This window comes from Equus asinus, chromosome 13 (genome assembly GCF_041296235.1).
Source record: "Equus asinus isolate D_3611 breed Donkey chromosome 13, EquAss-T2T_v2, whole genome shotgun sequence".
NCBI lineage: Eukaryota > Metazoa > Chordata > Mammalia > Perissodactyla > Equidae > Equus > Equus asinus.
In genome coordinates, this window is record NC_091802.1 from 40892748 (window position 1) to 40908939 (window position 16192).

The window sequence follows — 16192 nt, forward strand, 5'->3', positions numbered from 1 at the left end:
GGCAAAGAAGGGAAGAGTCAGGCCATCTGTATTCTTGCTCCAGCTGCCCAGAAAACTCGGCTTGCTCTTTCATAAAATGCAGAAGGGGCCAGCGCAGGGAAAGGTGGGATTATAAAGGACAGGAGGAGACTTTGAGGGATGGTGGATATGTTCATGTGGGAATGGTGCACAGGTGTATACACATGTCCAAACTTATCAAACTGCATGCTTTAAACATGTGTGGTTTACTGCATGTCAATTATACCTCAATCAAGCTTTCTTTAAATGGAGATAGTGATACTTGTCCACATCTAGTACATAGAACAAGGCCAAATATGGTAGTGGATGCGATGTAAGGAAGTACAAATGCCCAAATATAGCAGCGGTTCCCTGGGCTCTCAGAGACACGTGACCCACAGGCTGAGGTCAAGGCTGGGAGCATGCACTCTTGAGCCAGACCACGCCGATCTCAGAGCAGGCTCCTCTTCCATAATCTGGTGATCGAGGGCCACCAACCCTTCACAGGCATGGCCATGGGATCAGCCCCTGAAACATGGGGAGGTGAGGAGCAGACAGTGGGCTGAGGAAGATGTTAGGATTGGATGTCGCTTGTCAAACAGTGCTTTGTGTTCAAGGACCTCACACAGTGGCCTCACCTCCGGTGCACCCAAAACCACTAATATGGCCGTCTAGAAATAGTCAAGGACCTGGGTGAGGAAAAGAAAGCTCATGAGAGGAATTCCGATTATATTCCCGAGATGATGAAGGAGCGAGATTTCTGGGGTTTAGTAGCTATGTTCCCAAAGCGAGCAACAATTCCCACAGGACAGATCTTCCACGTCTTCTTGCCCATACGTATGTCCTGGGTGTTTTCAAGATGCTTCTGCTCTAGGTCCTTCCTTGGGCCTCCGTAATTCTTTCTGCGAGTGATTCACCAGGCCACATTTTGTCTCCTTCTCAGAGCCACCCACATAAAGCTCCCCTCAAAAAGGAGCCTTTGCAGGTGCCTGTGACAAACAAGAAGTTAAAACATGCAACCAGGAGGAGAAAGGGGCAGCCCAGGCGGGCAGGCTCACATCCCTTTCCCCATCGCCCCACATTTCCCACAGACAATACTCCTTTCATTGCTCACCCCAAGGCTTCCTGTCACATTCCACTCCCTATGGGTCCCCTCTCATGTCATCTCCATGCTGCTTTGGGGCCTGGAATTCCATGGGCAAGCTGGGAAGAGGGGTACGTGGAATAACGGAAAAGATTCATCACCTTTCCAGAAGAGAATGTTGCTCCTGCACTACCCCAGGGCCTTTGAGGAGAGCTCCAAGCTCCAGGAGAGCCTTTCAGGAAAGCTCCAGGAGAGCTTTCTCCAAGAGAAAATGGGTATCTGGTTTACCTCGGTGAAAGGCAGAAACAAAAAGACGTTGTAGGAGGCTGAGTAGAATGTTTTATTTGGAATAGACAACCTCAAAATTAGCCTCTCAGAGCCCAGGAGTTAGTATTCAAGGTCACAGGGTCAGTGACAATAATACTATGGTCTATGCCTGTACAGCGCTGTGCCATTTACAAAGTACCTCCATCCACAGTGACCATCACAACAACCCCGTGAAGCCGGTTGGCTGGGTGCTCCTTCAAAGGAAGAGTCTGAAAGTGAGGGAAGTTAACAAGTATCCAAAGTCAAGACCCAAAAGTTCCACCTCCCAAACAACCCAGAATTCTTCCACTACGCGTCACGCCGTCACCTAGGGGGTGAGACCCGTTGCCCAGCCAGTGTTGCTTATTTCACATGGAAGACAAAGCAGGTTAGGAGGTGGGTCCCAGGTTCTGAAGCCCTTGCTTCCTTGCTATGAGAGCACTGTTTCTGAGAAGGCCTGGTGCTAGGAACTGATGACTTCAGTGACAGTGGTGTTAATGTTATTTGCAAGGTCACACTACTATTAAATAGCAGAGCTGGGATCCAACCCAAAACTCTGGTTCCAGAGTCACGTTCTTCAAGGGCACTGGATCAGTAGTCCAAATCAACACAGTCCCATGCACTGAAGAAGAACACTTGCCTCCATATAGCAAGATGGGTTTGCGCTTACTCTCAGAGGTCACATTTTCTGAATTGCATCTCAGAACACTGTGAGGAGGCATGAAGCCCAAAGAAGGAAAGGTACATGCCCAAGGGTCAGAGCTGGTAAAGAGTAGAGTCAGATCTGAGTATAGCCTATACTAAAAACCATTATTTTTTCTCCTTTTCACAAAGAAGAGGAGGAACCGGAGGCCATGAGAGTCATGTGAGTTGTAGCTCCTCCGCCAGTGGGTGGGGCTAAACCTGCGTGAAGTCCAAGCCCCTCCTTGTCTCTCAGACCCCATGGAGCATGGAGTCTCCGCTGCCACTCCTACCACCCTGGACAGGCCATTTGTCCAGGACCCAGGCAGCCGCTGCAGGGAGATGAGTGAGTTAGAGGGAGGAGGGAGACACAGAGTGAGCTGGGCACAGAGTCTCTGTGAATCCAGGGCTCCAATGGGGTGACTTGCAGGCACTTGCTCCATCTTGATGGCCCAGAACAAGCTTGAAAGAGAGGCCCACGGCACCCACTCAGTGCTTCGGACAGACAGTTTCACACACTGCGGATGTCTTGGGTGAATTTATATGTCAAAAAAATTTTATGTGTGTAAATCTCATGCTATTCCCTCATGGTGAAAAGGAAGGATCTTTCGACCAAAACAAAACTCACACTTTCAACTCTTTAACATAGGTGTGGCATTCCAAAGAATTTCTACCCACAACTTCATGTCAGGTTGAAATGACATATCCCAGTCCAGAGAAAGCACAGGTGATGGAGGCACAGGGTTCACCAATCTGCTGGGTTTCACAGTATTTCTTCTTAGAACCCTATTGGAAGAGTTTTGAGCAGGCACCTGCAATATGTTTACTTATTTTTATGCATTTTAGAATATGTATATTATATTACAACTATAAGATAATATGCATATCATAAAATGTACACTATACTAATAAAAATTTTTAAAGGGATAAGTAATCTGTGATGAAACTTTTTAAATTACACTTGTTTTTGTTATTAAACGGGCATAAACATTTGCCCTCCCAAAATACCACGATTAAATAATATGAAAGAAAATATCAACGTTAATAACATTTTGGCAAGAGCAATGTGATTGAAAATGTCTCTTTTTTTAACATTTTAGTTTGATGATTTGTAAGACGTTGACTTGAAAGTCTGACTCTGAGTAAAATATATTTCTGCATATTTTAATAATTATTATGAGCTTTTTAGGCACCGAAACAGTCATTACCTGATTTTGGTGGCTATGAGAAAAAACTCTCCAATATGCAAAGGTTGATTTGGAGGAAGATCCTTGTTGGCTGAGTATATTTTTCCCAGTTCTTTCTCTGTTTCAATATTTTCATGTTGCCAAGGGGCACATGATTCATTTCTTCTCTCCAGATTTATGTCCTCCTGGTGTTGTCCCATTTCTGTGAGTCTCTCACGTACTCCCTCTGAAGAGATTGACAGAAAATGTTTGCAGATACTCTTGTGCGCATTTGCCACTCCCTTTCCCCCCAGCTTGTTCCCAAAATGAAAACCACGTCAATAGGATGACAATGTCTGCTGGAGACTTTTCTCTAAGGGAAGTCACGGACCATATGTTGGGGTAAATGACTCCTTCATCTGATGGAAGAACTTTGGTTAATTTTTTTTTTTTGAGGAAGATTAGCCCTGAGCTAACATCTGCCACCCATCCTCCTCCTTTTTGCTGAGGAAGACTGGCCCTGAGCTAACATCCGTGCCCATCTTTCTCTACTTTATATGTGGGACACCTGCCACAGCATGGCCTGACAAGCAGTGTGCAGGTCCGCACCCAGGATCCAAACCAGTGAACCCCAGGCTGCCGAAGCAGAACGTGTGAACTTAACCACTGTGGCACCAAGCTGGCCTCCTGGTTAATTTTTATGTATACAAGACAACCAATTTTGAAATTAATGAATGAAAAGGACAATTATCACTTTTGTGCTAGAATAAGAGTTTATTAGGAGGTTAACAAGGGATCTTTACTGCATCTCCAAAGACCAAAACAGTGACACGGGAAGATTTTTCCCAATTATGTTCTGCTTCATAGCACGTGCATCAGCACTTAATATAATTATATGTACATCACATTTAGATAAGCATTTGTTAAAGCATAGCATGGTATGCAAATGTGTCATTGTGATAATAAATATTACGTGATCCTGTTGTAGATTTCTCTGTGTGACTCAGAAGACAGACTGAGTCCGTAAGGAGACTTTGCAGTCTGTTGTACTAGAGGATCAAGCCAGGGAATTCAGTGGGGATAGAGTTGACACTTAGAAGCTGGTGCTGGTAGAAGTTTCTTCCTTTGGCCAAAGTGTGGTCACTGTAGGAGACGTTTGGATGTTGTAGGGCTGAGATGCGACTTTGGAGCCCTTCTCTTCCTCCTGGCACTGGGACCTCTAGCGCACAAAAGTGTTGCAAGGCCCACACCGAGTACGTGGGACACAAGGATTAGAGACACAGGACCCAATGGATGTGTCACATGCATTGGTTGTGGCACATGGGTTGCAGGGGAGCCTGGAGATAGAAAACCATTGGGGCAAGTTAGGGTAAAATGAGATGAAGAGATAGGAAGATACTAAACACACTTGCTGTAAGAACATCGTTCTTCCTCAGAGTGCCTCCAAGAAAAGCTTGAAATTATAAATTTATTTCTATCAAGACTTTTCATCCCCACGGAAACTTCATACGCCGCCCCAAGGGAAATATTACTAATGTCATACTCACTTGCAGTCCTCGCTCTCCAGCAGGCCCCGGTACGTGTTGATCTCGCTCTCCAGCCGGGCCCGCACGTCCAGCAGCACCTGGTACTCCTGGTTCTGACGCTCAAGGTCGCTCCTGATCTCGGCCAGCTGGGACTCCACGTTGGTGATCAGGCCCTGCACCTGGGACAGCTGGGAGCTGTAGCGCGCCTCTGTCTCCGTCAGCGTGTTCTCCAGAGAGTCTCTCTGTGGGGGAGACAAAGAACATCTCAGAGCTGCTCCCTCCACGGGCTTCTCCACAGGGTTCCCAAGAAGTCACAAGCTTCGAGAGTTAGGGACAGTGTGGCCCAAGGGGCATCCCACTGACTCCTATTCCCTGACTTCACATTTCTCACCAGGACGGCCGAACAGTACCCACCAGGTTGTGCTGGGCCTGCAGCTCGATCTCCAGGGCGTTCACCGTGCGTCTCAGCTCGATGATCTCCGCCTGGTAGGACTGCAGCTGTTCCGAGCTGGACACCACCTGCCTGTTCAGCTCCTCGGTCTGAAACACCAGAGGGGACAAGACAGGCTCAGACCCTGCCTGAAAGGCTCTGAGGGGCCTCAGGTCCTGAGTGGCCACATGCTGAGATGCCCACCTGGGTGGTGAACCATTCCTCCACGTCCCTGCGGTTGGTCTCCACCAGGGCCTCATACTGACTCCTGGTCTCATTGAGCACGCGGTTCAGGTCCACGGTGGGGGCTGCATCCACCTCCACGTTGAGGCGGTCTCCAAGCTGGCTACGCAGGGTATTGACTTCCTGATGGAGGAAGGCAAAATTTAAGGTATCACAGAGGATCCTGGTGCTCTCCTCTAAGAGAACGCTGTTTACCTTGTGGTCATTCTTAAGCTTTCAGCAGCTCCATTCCCTGTGGTCCTCTCATTAACTGGGTTCTGCATTCAATGACTGACCTGTGTATCCCACTTCACAAAGTGCTTTCAAGTCCACAACCTCTTTCCACCTTCACATCCTTGCACTAGTCCTCACTTAGAGAAGCGCAGTGATCAGCCTCAGAGCTGACATTTAAACCATGGGCGCCAAACGCCCAGTTCAGTGTTTCTGCTAGTATACTACCTAGCCTCTTATGTTTGATGCTTCACCATGGGTGACAAAAAGGATAGAGTCTGGCTAAAGAGGAAATAAAGAATGCTTGCTTCAAAATCTGCCCTCCTGGGATAGCAGACATCACTGGAGATTCCAATAGCATAGATTTTGCTGAAGGAAATAAGTATCTGTTCATTTCACTGCTCATCTCTTCACAGAGCCAGCATAACTTGGTAGTTGGGCTTAGGTGGATGTCAGACAGATTTGAATTGGGTCTCATCTATATCACTCACTACATGGCTTCTAGAAGCTTCTAGAAGCCTCAATTTCTTCATCTGTAAAGTGAGAACTACCTCTGGAGTTCTAAAGCACTCAGCGTAGCGTTTGGCACACAGCAAGCACTTGATTAATATTAACTATCACTATTTACATTATTCTTGGATTTAAGGCCCAAAATATCTGTCTTCTTTATCATGCAACTGACCAAGCAATGATGGTGAGCGTTTTTCCAGTGTTTCCAATCCAGACAACACTGAATGGCAGAAAGAGCTCTGGATGAGAAAGACGAGAGTGAGTTCTGTTTCTAGATCAGCCCTGTCTGCTGGGTGGCCGTCCTGGCCTCTCCAGTCACTAAGTGGAGAATTGGGATAAGACATCTCTGCAGCCCCATCTGCTCCGTCCTGGGAGTGGAAGAGGCAATGGGCACTGCCTGGTTGCTGACTTTTCCTCCTTTCAGGGCTTGCCCACTTCCTTCACTCTTATTTCTGCCTCTGGCAGAAAAACCCTAATCTCATATCGTGCATGTTTAGATTACTCATTCTCTGTAAATCCCCTTTTGTCTGGAGAGTAGATTCCTCAGTGAGTCGAGCCTCTCCCATACCCCGGGATGGTTGGAAACAGGCCTTGGCAAGTTTGAAGCTGTTGCTCTGTGGTGAACCTCACCTGCTCGTGGTTCTGCTTGAGGCAGAGCAACTCCTCCTTCAGGGACTCCACCTGGGCCTCCAGGTCGGCCTTGCACAGGGTCAGCTCGTCCAGGATCCTGCGCAGCCCGTTGATGTCCGACTCCACCAGCTGCCGCAAGCCCAGCTCTGTCTCGTACCTGTAACACAGGAGCGTTAGGGACAGGCCAGGCAGGAATAGGTCTGGCCTTGACTCTGGTTTGGTTTTTCAGACAACTGGAAGTTGGGGCTTGTGGTTTTTACAGCCATCTCGTTCATTTAGCTTTTCAACACAGAGCGCTAGCTCCTAGAGGAAAATGCACCGGTATTGTATTTTAATAAATAAACAGCCAGTGGATTTAAGGGGATAAAAGCCCAACAACTGTGAGATTTCCAAAATTGATACACTTCCCACATTCTCCTGATTGAAGTCTGTGCATGGCAGAGCATCAGGGGACTGTGGCTTCTATACTGGATTGCGGATATCACCTTACAGAGAAGGAGGAGGAGGAGACGGAATCTAGAGAAGGGATCTCTGAGCTCTTGTGAGCAATGGCTCTGTGGATCTTGTGGAAACATCTAGGGAAAAGCTTTGTCAATGTTTGTCAGTGTTGAAGACAGGCTATGGGAAAGACAGAAGAGAAGGCAGACCCCACTTGCCCACTCACTTGGTCCTGAAGTCATCTGCGGCCAGCTTGGCGTTGTCAATCTGCACTACCAACCTGGCGTTCTCAGACTTGCTGACCAGGATCTAGAAGATCCAAAACATTCTAGAATGAGCTTGGTTATGTTTAGCCAACAGGAATCCCTACTAATTCACGTACATGGAAGGAATCGAATGAGAAATCACAGTAGATCTTATATAAGATTATTATATGCTGTCCATGCGCAATAGATGCTCAATAAATATTTGAGAAATCAAATTTGAAAAAAACAACACTGAAATATGCAAGAAAAATATCAGTAGATAAATCATCTTTCCTAATAAGCAGTACTGAGAAATTGATAATAATAAAAACTAACATTTATTTTTTAAAAACTTACAACATGTCTGGCATGGTTCAAGAAACTAACGATACAAAAATGAGTAAGCACTGGATCCTGCCTTCAAGAAATTTCCGGTCCAGTGGGGAAGATAAAATACATAAACCAGCAGTTGGAGGGGGCTGGGTCAAGGAAGCAGCCACGCCCTCCCAGTCATCCTGGATGGCTTGGCACTGTGTCCTCCTAGCTGGTTTCCACTCTTTCTGGTTTTAGCCAACCACTTGATGCCCTCACTGGACACTGCACACCAGGAGAAGCCCAGAGGCATCAAGGTCAGGACAACAAGCCAGGATAATTAAGTACCCAGAAGGGCATGGCAGCAAAAGGTCGGAACAGTCAAAAGCCCAGATGAGGGAGAGAGACAATGGTCCAATCCTTACAAAGGTTTCTGCTTCCTCAGCCTCCTTCATGGGCTCCGTCTTTTCTCTCACCTCGGGGTAATAATTCTGGAGCTTGGCAAATGCATGGAAGCATTTGGAGGCAGCTTTTAATTATGGCTTATTTAAGCAAAGTGCTGCTACCTCCACATAGACTAACACTATGCAAATATTCAGACCTGGCAGTCCTGGGCCTAGAATAGGATGGATCCTCAAGAAAATAACAGGGAAAAGCCAGACTTCAACCTATGCGTTTCAATCATACTGAGAGCTCACAGTGTTTCTTAACCATATCTCAGATTCCCTCCCTGAAACTTCCTGCTGGAGGCAGTGTGATGGCCACCCCCTCACCTTCTGCTGGAGCTCCTCGATGGTGCGGAAGTAGGACTGGTAGTTGGGGCACACTTCGGGCTCCTGCTGCTGGCACCGCTCCCGGATGCGGCTCTCCAGCTCCGCGTTCTCCCGCTCCAGCTGGCGCACCTTCTCCAGGTAGCTGGCCAGGCGGTCGTTCAGGAACTGCATGGTCTCCTTCTCGTTGCCATTGAAGGAGCCCTCGCAGAACAAGCCACAGCTGCCCACGTTGGCGGGGATGTTGCAGGCCCCAGGCAGGGTGCAGCCATGGCAGCTGGGGGGCACGCAGGGCCGGGAGGAGCAGGTGGAGCGGCAGCTCAGGCTGGGCAGGAAGCAGCTGTAAGACATGGCGCTGGAGGGAGTGAGGCTCTCAACTGAAGACAGAGTCCAAGTCCTCCCAGGAGCTTGTGGGTCTCCTGCCTCTGGGGAGCATTTATACCCCCTCCACAGAGGGTGTGGACATGCAAGGCAGCCCTTTTTTTCTTACTCATTTGGGATTGTCAAAAGCCCTTCCCCTCAGTTTGTTATGTTTCCTCAGAAGAGTCCCTCACCTCATAAAAGACTTTACTCAGGCTTCTTGCTAAGGCAGGACTTCTCTTCCATGCTGGGCCTCAGTGAAGTAAGAGCTTCGTAGGGTGGCTTCAAAGAGCTGGACTCATGAACGCCCTGGACTTCATTAGTGGGGCGTGGCAGGTCCAGGGACACTCTTGCTACTTTGTCTCCTGGCTTGCTGGCCCTGACTCCTTAGCAAACCTTTGGCTCTTCTTGCTGAGATAGAAAAGCATAGCTCTTGCCCATCTATCTTTTGCTAGGTCAAATTTCCAAATGCCAAATTCTGAATTCATGGTTCTCAGAAAGAGAAATTGATCCTTTCTGGGACAGTGAAAACAGCCTGGTTCCCATTGGTCCTGTTTCCTGATATAGTGGGCATCATCCATATCTATGATAATGTCAATCAACCAAATAACAGATATTCACCAGGGTCATAGCTTGTACACTGTGAGGAATGGAAGATATGACCAGGGCTATGGTCAGAAGGAGCTCACACTTGCTGAGCACCTGCACAGGCCTAAGGTGGTGTCAGACACTTTTCGCAAACATGATCTCATTCATTCCTCACCATGACCCTTCAAGGCAAATGATACTGTTCCCATTTTACAGATGGGCAAAGCAAGGCATACAGAGTAGGGGTTAATAAGTTGTGAAGCCAGGATTCCAACACGGATCTCTATTCTTTGCATCATACCATGCTACTTGTTACAAACGAACTACCTCCTTCCTTAACTTCTTGTGGCAGATCATCTCTTCCTCCTCTCTGAACTCTTATCTCACCTTGAGCATGGCATTGTCATGACTTATATGCATATCTCTCCCCGTACTTGAGTTCTCTAAAGGCATGGAAGGACCTTTACATGAAGGATCATGTACATCTCCTTGAGGAGTTTAGGCTTTATCTTAAGGGCAAAGGGGAATCATTGAAGGTTCTAAGGAAAGGAGTGATGTAATTTCATTCTTGACAAGCTGCATTTGAAGAAATGGTGGAATCCCACAAGGAAGTGTTCAGTAGGTCTTGGAGTTGCAATACCAGAATTCATGACAGGGATGATAACGACAGATATGATCTTAATACAGATGTAAGAGTTGGATAAATGAGCCAAGGGAGAGTGTACAAAAAGAAGAGCAACAAGAGGCTGAGGACCAAACTCTGGGGAATTCCTCAACCAGAGATCAGGATAAGGAAAGAGAGTCAGGGAGAAATGGCAAGGGAAAATGAAGAAAGCCAGTTCACGGCATCATAGAAGGCCAGGGAGGAGAGAGCTTCAAGGTGGAGATGAAGGTCGAAACTGTCAAGTGCAGCAAAGGGCCCTGTAAGATCAGAACCACGGAGAGGGTCTTGGATACCTTGACCAGCAAGCTACCAGGACACTTCCAGGGTCAAATGGGGGTTCCTACTGTATACAGCACCTGTGTTCTTAAGGTAACACCCACAGTGAACTTTGGTAAACCGAGACTTTAAACACCCTGAGTGGAAGTGTTCATTATTTAGAGAAGTCCTGCCACAGTCAGTTTGTACACCTGATTATAAAGCTCGCAAGCTTCGGTCTTACCAATACAGACTTTCTACAATAATTAGAGTGTGTGTCAAGCAGTTTAAAGATGTCAAGCTTGTTTGGATTTGATGATTCATAATAGTTGGTGATTTAGGAAAAATTACCCAAGAAGCATAAGCAGTTGGAACTGTCCATGCATGTAACTCTACTTCTGTTTTGTCGCAAGGCCTAAGGTGAGACTTATTTGATATCCTAAAGCAAGACGATGAGGAAAGAATTCAGTTTTGTGTCTAGATACATTGTCCATGGAGAGGAAGGGCTCCTTACTGTCATCCTAGCAGAAGACAGAGCAGAACTCAGAGAAGGGCGCTCACAGCAGAGCCCTCGCCCCTCATCTACAGCTGAGATCAAAACCCAGGCTGCTGTGCGTTTCGCTCTTCCTTTCCTCCCTTCCACGGCCTAAAGCAGATCCCAAATGCCAAAATAGTCAAAAGAGAGAGGGAAAATCTTGGAACCAGAGTGATTTCATGGATCTTAATAATCATCTCACCCAACTCTCTCATTTTACAAATGAGGAAACTGAGGCTCAGAATGGAGAAATGGCTTGTTTCAGATTAGCTAGAACCCAAACCTACTGATCCCCACTGCTTTCCTAGCCCCCGTCACCGTGCTGCATAAACGGTGAGTAATGTCACAACCAATCTGATCTGTTATTACCTAGGGGCAGAAATCAAAGGTAGTGAGAAAAAAAGAAAAACAAAATCTTGTTATCCATATATTTGCTCTGTTGAAGAAGAATGAAGGGTGAATGTGGAAATAAGGATAAAATTCAGCAACCCTGAAGTTCCTTGTTGCCTCCCTGATTTCAATTGTTCTTTCTACGTTGATGATACAATTACACCCCAACAGTTTGGAGCAATTTATACAGTTATATCCCATCAGATATAGAATTATACCCCATCAGTTCGAGACGCTTAGAACCACAACTGTTCAGATGGTGGGGGCTCTACTCAAGAGCTACACAGTTACCCAAGATAAGGTACTCAAATATAGTCAAAACAAAATTAAAACTAATGTGATTTTTTTTTTTAATTGGCACCTGGGCTAACAACTGTTGCCAATCTTTTTTGTTTTTTCTGCTTTATCTCCCCAAAACCCCACCCCCGTACACAGCTGTACACCTCAGTTGCACGTCCTTCTAGTTGGGGGATGTGGGACGCTGCCTCAACGTGGCTTGATGAGCGGTGCCATGTCCGCACCCAGGACCCGAACCCTGGGCCGCCGCAGTGGAGCACGCGAACTTAACCACTCAGCCACAGAGCCGGCCCCAGAACTAATGTGATTTTAACAGTGAGGACAACTGAGAGATAAAAAGAACCTTTCTCCAATGATGATCCTGGATGCTTTGAAATGATAGGATTATGAATGCTTGTTTATTCTTTATATACTTTTTCTTTTCTCCAAATTTTTTGAAAATGTGTATATTCCTTCTGCACAAGAAAAAGACATAGAATTTACATTAAAAATTCCAAAAGGAAATTCTTACAAGTCTTTTAAAGAAGTAAAGAGATATAAAAGGATCCAGTAAGGCTCCTATTGCAATATAATCACTAAATTGCACTTGAGCTTGTTATTCCAGAAATAAAGCCTTTGTCATGATTGGCATTCACACCCTTGTGATAACTGCTGATTTTGCCAATTCCAAAGAGGAGCTATTAAGAGGTGATGAAGGGAAACCAAGCTTCCCGTGAGATCAAACAGACTGTAGCTCATGAATTGACTGATGTGTGGTCTGAGCTACAGGTGAAGAGAATGCCAAAAGGCATAACTCTTGGAAAAAGGTTCTGAATTGACTGCCACCCGCAGTGCAAGAAGATGGAGTTTTAGGATCCACTCACTGAGCTACATCCTTAGACTGGACTTCCCACACACTCATAGGATGATGACATTTCTTTTCTGGAGATAGTGTCTAAGTCAGGTGAAGTCTAGAATCTTAGAATGTTGAGCTACCAAGGACCTAAGGGGCCATCTCACCCAACTCTTTCATTTTACAAATGGGAAAATGTTCACCCCAAAGGGAAAGTGACTTGCTCAAGCTCCCACGGAGAGTTTGTGAAAGGGTCTCAATTGGAAAAAGGTGAATTAGAAATGAGGGACAGGGAACAAGGCCCTTGGTCTTCATGAGAGGACTGGAACTCAGACCATTGAAAAAAGCCACATCTCTCAAAAGACAGCATCTCTAGTGAAAAGGTAAACTAGAAAACAAAAGGTACACTCATTGTTACAGGAAAATGGAGGGGTGGGGCGGAAAGCTGAACGATCTCTTACTGGGCTCTAAATTGAAAACCTTATGCTATGTAAAAGAAGCTAGTCACAAAATACCACATATTGCATGATTCTAGTCATATGCAAGGTGTAGAGTAGACAAATCCATAGAGAAAACTATGGTTGCCTAAGCCTGGAGGGTTGAGGAGAATGGGGACTGATTAGAAATGGGGACAAGATTTCTTTGGAGGATGATAAAGTGTTCTAAAATTGTGGTAATGGTTACACAACTCTACCAATATATTAAAAACCATTGAATGGTATACTTTATATGGGAGAATTTTATGGTATGTGAATAATATATATACGGTATGAATTATACCTCAATAAAGCTATTTTTTAAAAAAGACTTCAGAAGGAGAAGATGGAAGAGGACAGAACTAATATTCAAAAATCATAATGGCCGGGAATTTTCCACAAGTGTTGAGAAACATGGATCAACTCAAGAAACACAGCAGACCTAAGCAGGAAAACAAAACTAGCGCCACCCCTGGCCAGAGCGCAGTGGAGCTACCCAGCAGGAAGACGAAGCGGTGACCTTGGAAACAGCCAGAGAGAGAAAAAAATAAAAGGATTACCAACAATGCAACCACAGTTTGATTGGCAATAGGCATTTCCTTCAAAATGCTGAAGGAAAATAGCCATCAATCTGGAATTCTGTACCAATAAAACCATCATTTAGGAGTGACCACTAAGAAAAGACGTCTTCCAACAGTGACTGAGGGAATTTGTCACTTATAGATTCTGTAAGAACTACACAAGAATGTATTTCAGAAAACAAGAAACTGAAACCCAAAAGGAGGAAGAAAATACAAGCAGCACTGGAAGCAAGTAAACGTAAACCCCTTAGCAACGTTTGCTAAGTCTGAGCACACATCTCAAGTTTGAAAGTGAAAACAGATATCTGGGTATACAACTTGATGCTTTTATATATATGCATATATTGGGAAAAGATCTCCACAATCAAGCTAAATGACTTATCCATCACCTCGACATGATTACTCTGTGTGTCTGTGTGTGTGTTAAGAAAATTCAATTCAAGTTCTATCCCCTTTGAAAATTGCAAGTATACAATATACTATTATTAACTATCGTCACCACGCTGTACATTAGGTCGCCAGGACTTATTCATCCCATATAACGACCCTTTGTAGCCTTTGACCAACATCTCCTCATTTACCCCAGAGAGTATTCTACTTTCTGCTTTTATGAGTTGAACTTTTTTAGATTTCACATATAAGTGAGATCGTGCAGTATTTGTCTTTCTGTGTCTGACTTATTTTGCTTAGCATAATGTCCTCCATGTTCACCTGCATTGTCCCAAATGGCAGGATTTCCTTCATACATATGTGTGTGTGTGTGTGTATATATGATATACATGTCACATTTCCCTTACCCAGTCATTCATCAACAGACACTGCAATCGTCTCCATGTCTTGGCTGTAACAATGCTGTAATGAACATGGGAGCACAGATATCTCTTTGAGATTTTATTTCCTTTGTAAAGAAGTGATATTTCAATAAAGATTAGAAAACAAAACAAAACAGATTGCTGGGCCCCATCCTCAGAGTTCTGAGTTAGTAGGTCTCGGGTGGGAGTGAAGAATTTGCATTTCTACCAGCTCCCCAGGTTCCCAGGGAGCCACACTTTGAGAACCGCTGCTCTGGAGAAACTCACACAGGTGCGTTAGGAGACATTGGCAGGGACGTTCCTGCAGCTCTGTTTATAATGATAAAGCAAGAAAGAAACATCCTAACCATCCCTCAGTAGCGGAATAGGGAAATGAAAACATGACTTGTTTTCATTAGGGAATGCTACATAGGAGTTAAAATAAATGAAAAGAACATGTGTTAACGTAGATAAATCTCAGAAACATAATGTTGAATGGGGAAAATTAATGGCAAAATTTATACCATTTGTATTTTCGAACTTAAACTGCTAAGTTGAAACACACACACACACAAACGCACATGGATACATCCACGTACAGTTCTTAGAAATGTTTTAATTGGAGGATAATACACCACCAAGTTAGCACAGTGGTTACCTCTAGGGAGGCAGAGGGAAACAAGGATGGATAAAGGTAGGGTTTTATCTCAACCTGTAACATTTTATTTCTGAAAAACAAAGCAAACAAAAAAACCCCACAGCAATGACAAAAATACAGCACAAGGTTAACGTCACTTAAATCTTGGTGTTGGATCTATAGATGTCTTATTATTTTTTTGCACTTTCAAATGTTTGAAATGTTTCCTAATTTAAAATAAGAAATAGGAGCATTGCCTTGTTACTCTAGGTAGTGAATCACAGATCATCAGCAGTGGACTTCAGAGCCCTGTGACTTGCCCGGCATGTGAGGTAAGAGTAATGCTGGACCCTACCAGATGTCTCAGAACCCAGTTTGGCTTTGTCCCAAGAAAAAGTGACTTCACTGACACCCCTTTCTCTTCTCCACCAAAAAAAACACCGTGACAGAGACAAGAACTCAGGACGGACTCCCCTGGACCCAGTTCTCGCACTGACACAGCCCCATCAAACATAGAGACAGGGGCCAGCCCAGTGGCATAGTGGTTAAGTTCAAGTGCTCCACTTTGGTGGTCCAGGGTTCAGGGGTTCAAATCCTTGGTACAGACCTACATACTGCTCATCAAGCCATGCTGTTGCAGCATCTCACACACAAAGTAGGGGAAGACTGGCACGGATGTTGGCTCAGGGACAGTCTTCCTCAAGCAAGGGGAGGAAGCTTGGCAACAGATGTTAGCTTAGGGCCAATCGTCCTCAGCAAAAAAAAAAAAAAAAAAAAAAAACCTGAAAGCATAGAGACAAAGTTTTGTTGAATGTTTTCCACAGTGAACAATGAGAACAAAATGTATTTGCTGTGTTGAGAAATTTGAGCTCTCACTCACAAGGCACAGAACACAGGGTTTGTGAGGTACCTGTCCCTCACAAAAAGGCAGGTAACCATTGGCGGACAGTGGTCCCTGCATGTTGGAGAACTGATGGGATAGATTGAACAAGAGTATTTGTACAAGGCATGGAGGTGGCTCCTGGGAATGAACTTGCCCTGAATGAAGAGAGGCTGGAAGGCACTAACTGGGTTTGGGACATTCCGAGCATAACATAGTATCACTCGATTATCTTCCAAGGTCTCCTGCCTGAGGTCTGGATAAGGGAGCTCCAACGACATCAACAACAACGGACTAAACATTGAAAGAACTAGAGTGTGAGAGAACAACAATGTTTTTTGTTGAATATATTTGAGAG

General features: G+C 45.2%; 1 protein-coding gene and 1 long non-coding RNA gene across 2 annotated transcripts; both read right to left on the bottom strand.

Annotated features, from left to right (window-relative positions):
• Nucleotides 1–205: 205 nt before the first annotated feature.
• On the bottom strand, nucleotides 206–3478 carry LOC139040049 (uncharacterized). The gene is made up of 2 exons (XR_011493837.1): nucleotides 1243–3478; nucleotides 206–986 (listed from the first exon to the last, which is right to left on the bottom strand). It is a non-coding gene; the product is annotated as an uncharacterized lncRNA (long non-coding RNA).
• A 505-nt stretch (nucleotides 3479–3983) lies between these two features.
• LOC106826304 (keratin, type I cuticular Ha3-I) lies at nucleotides 3984–8955 on the bottom strand. The gene is made up of 7 exons (XM_014833557.3): nucleotides 8552–8955; nucleotides 7448–7530; nucleotides 6784–6940; nucleotides 5395–5556; nucleotides 5175–5300; nucleotides 4782–5002; nucleotides 3984–4571 (listed from the first exon to the last, which is right to left on the bottom strand). Exons 1-7 carry the CDS (start codon nucleotides 8897–8899, stop codon nucleotides 4454–4456), a joined length of 1215 nt encoding a protein of 404 aa, XP_014689043.2. The 5' UTR covers nucleotides 8900–8955; the 3' UTR covers nucleotides 3984–4453.
• Between the last annotated feature and the right edge of the window lie 7237 nt (nucleotides 8956–16192).

Coding starts and splice junctions, on each gene's coding strand:
- LOC106826304 (XM_014833557.3), bottom strand. CDS start 8,899: ATGTCTTACAGCTGCTTCCTGCCCAGCCTGAGCTGCCGCTCCACCTGC. Junction 7,531..8,551: donor TCGAGGAGCTCCAGCAGAAG/GTGAGGGGGTGG, acceptor TGGATCTTCTAG/ATCCTGGTCAGCAAGTCTGA. Junction 5,557..6,783: donor TCAAGCAGAACCACGAGCAG/GTGAGGTTCACC, acceptor TTCCTCCATCAG/GAAGTCAATACCCTGCGTAG.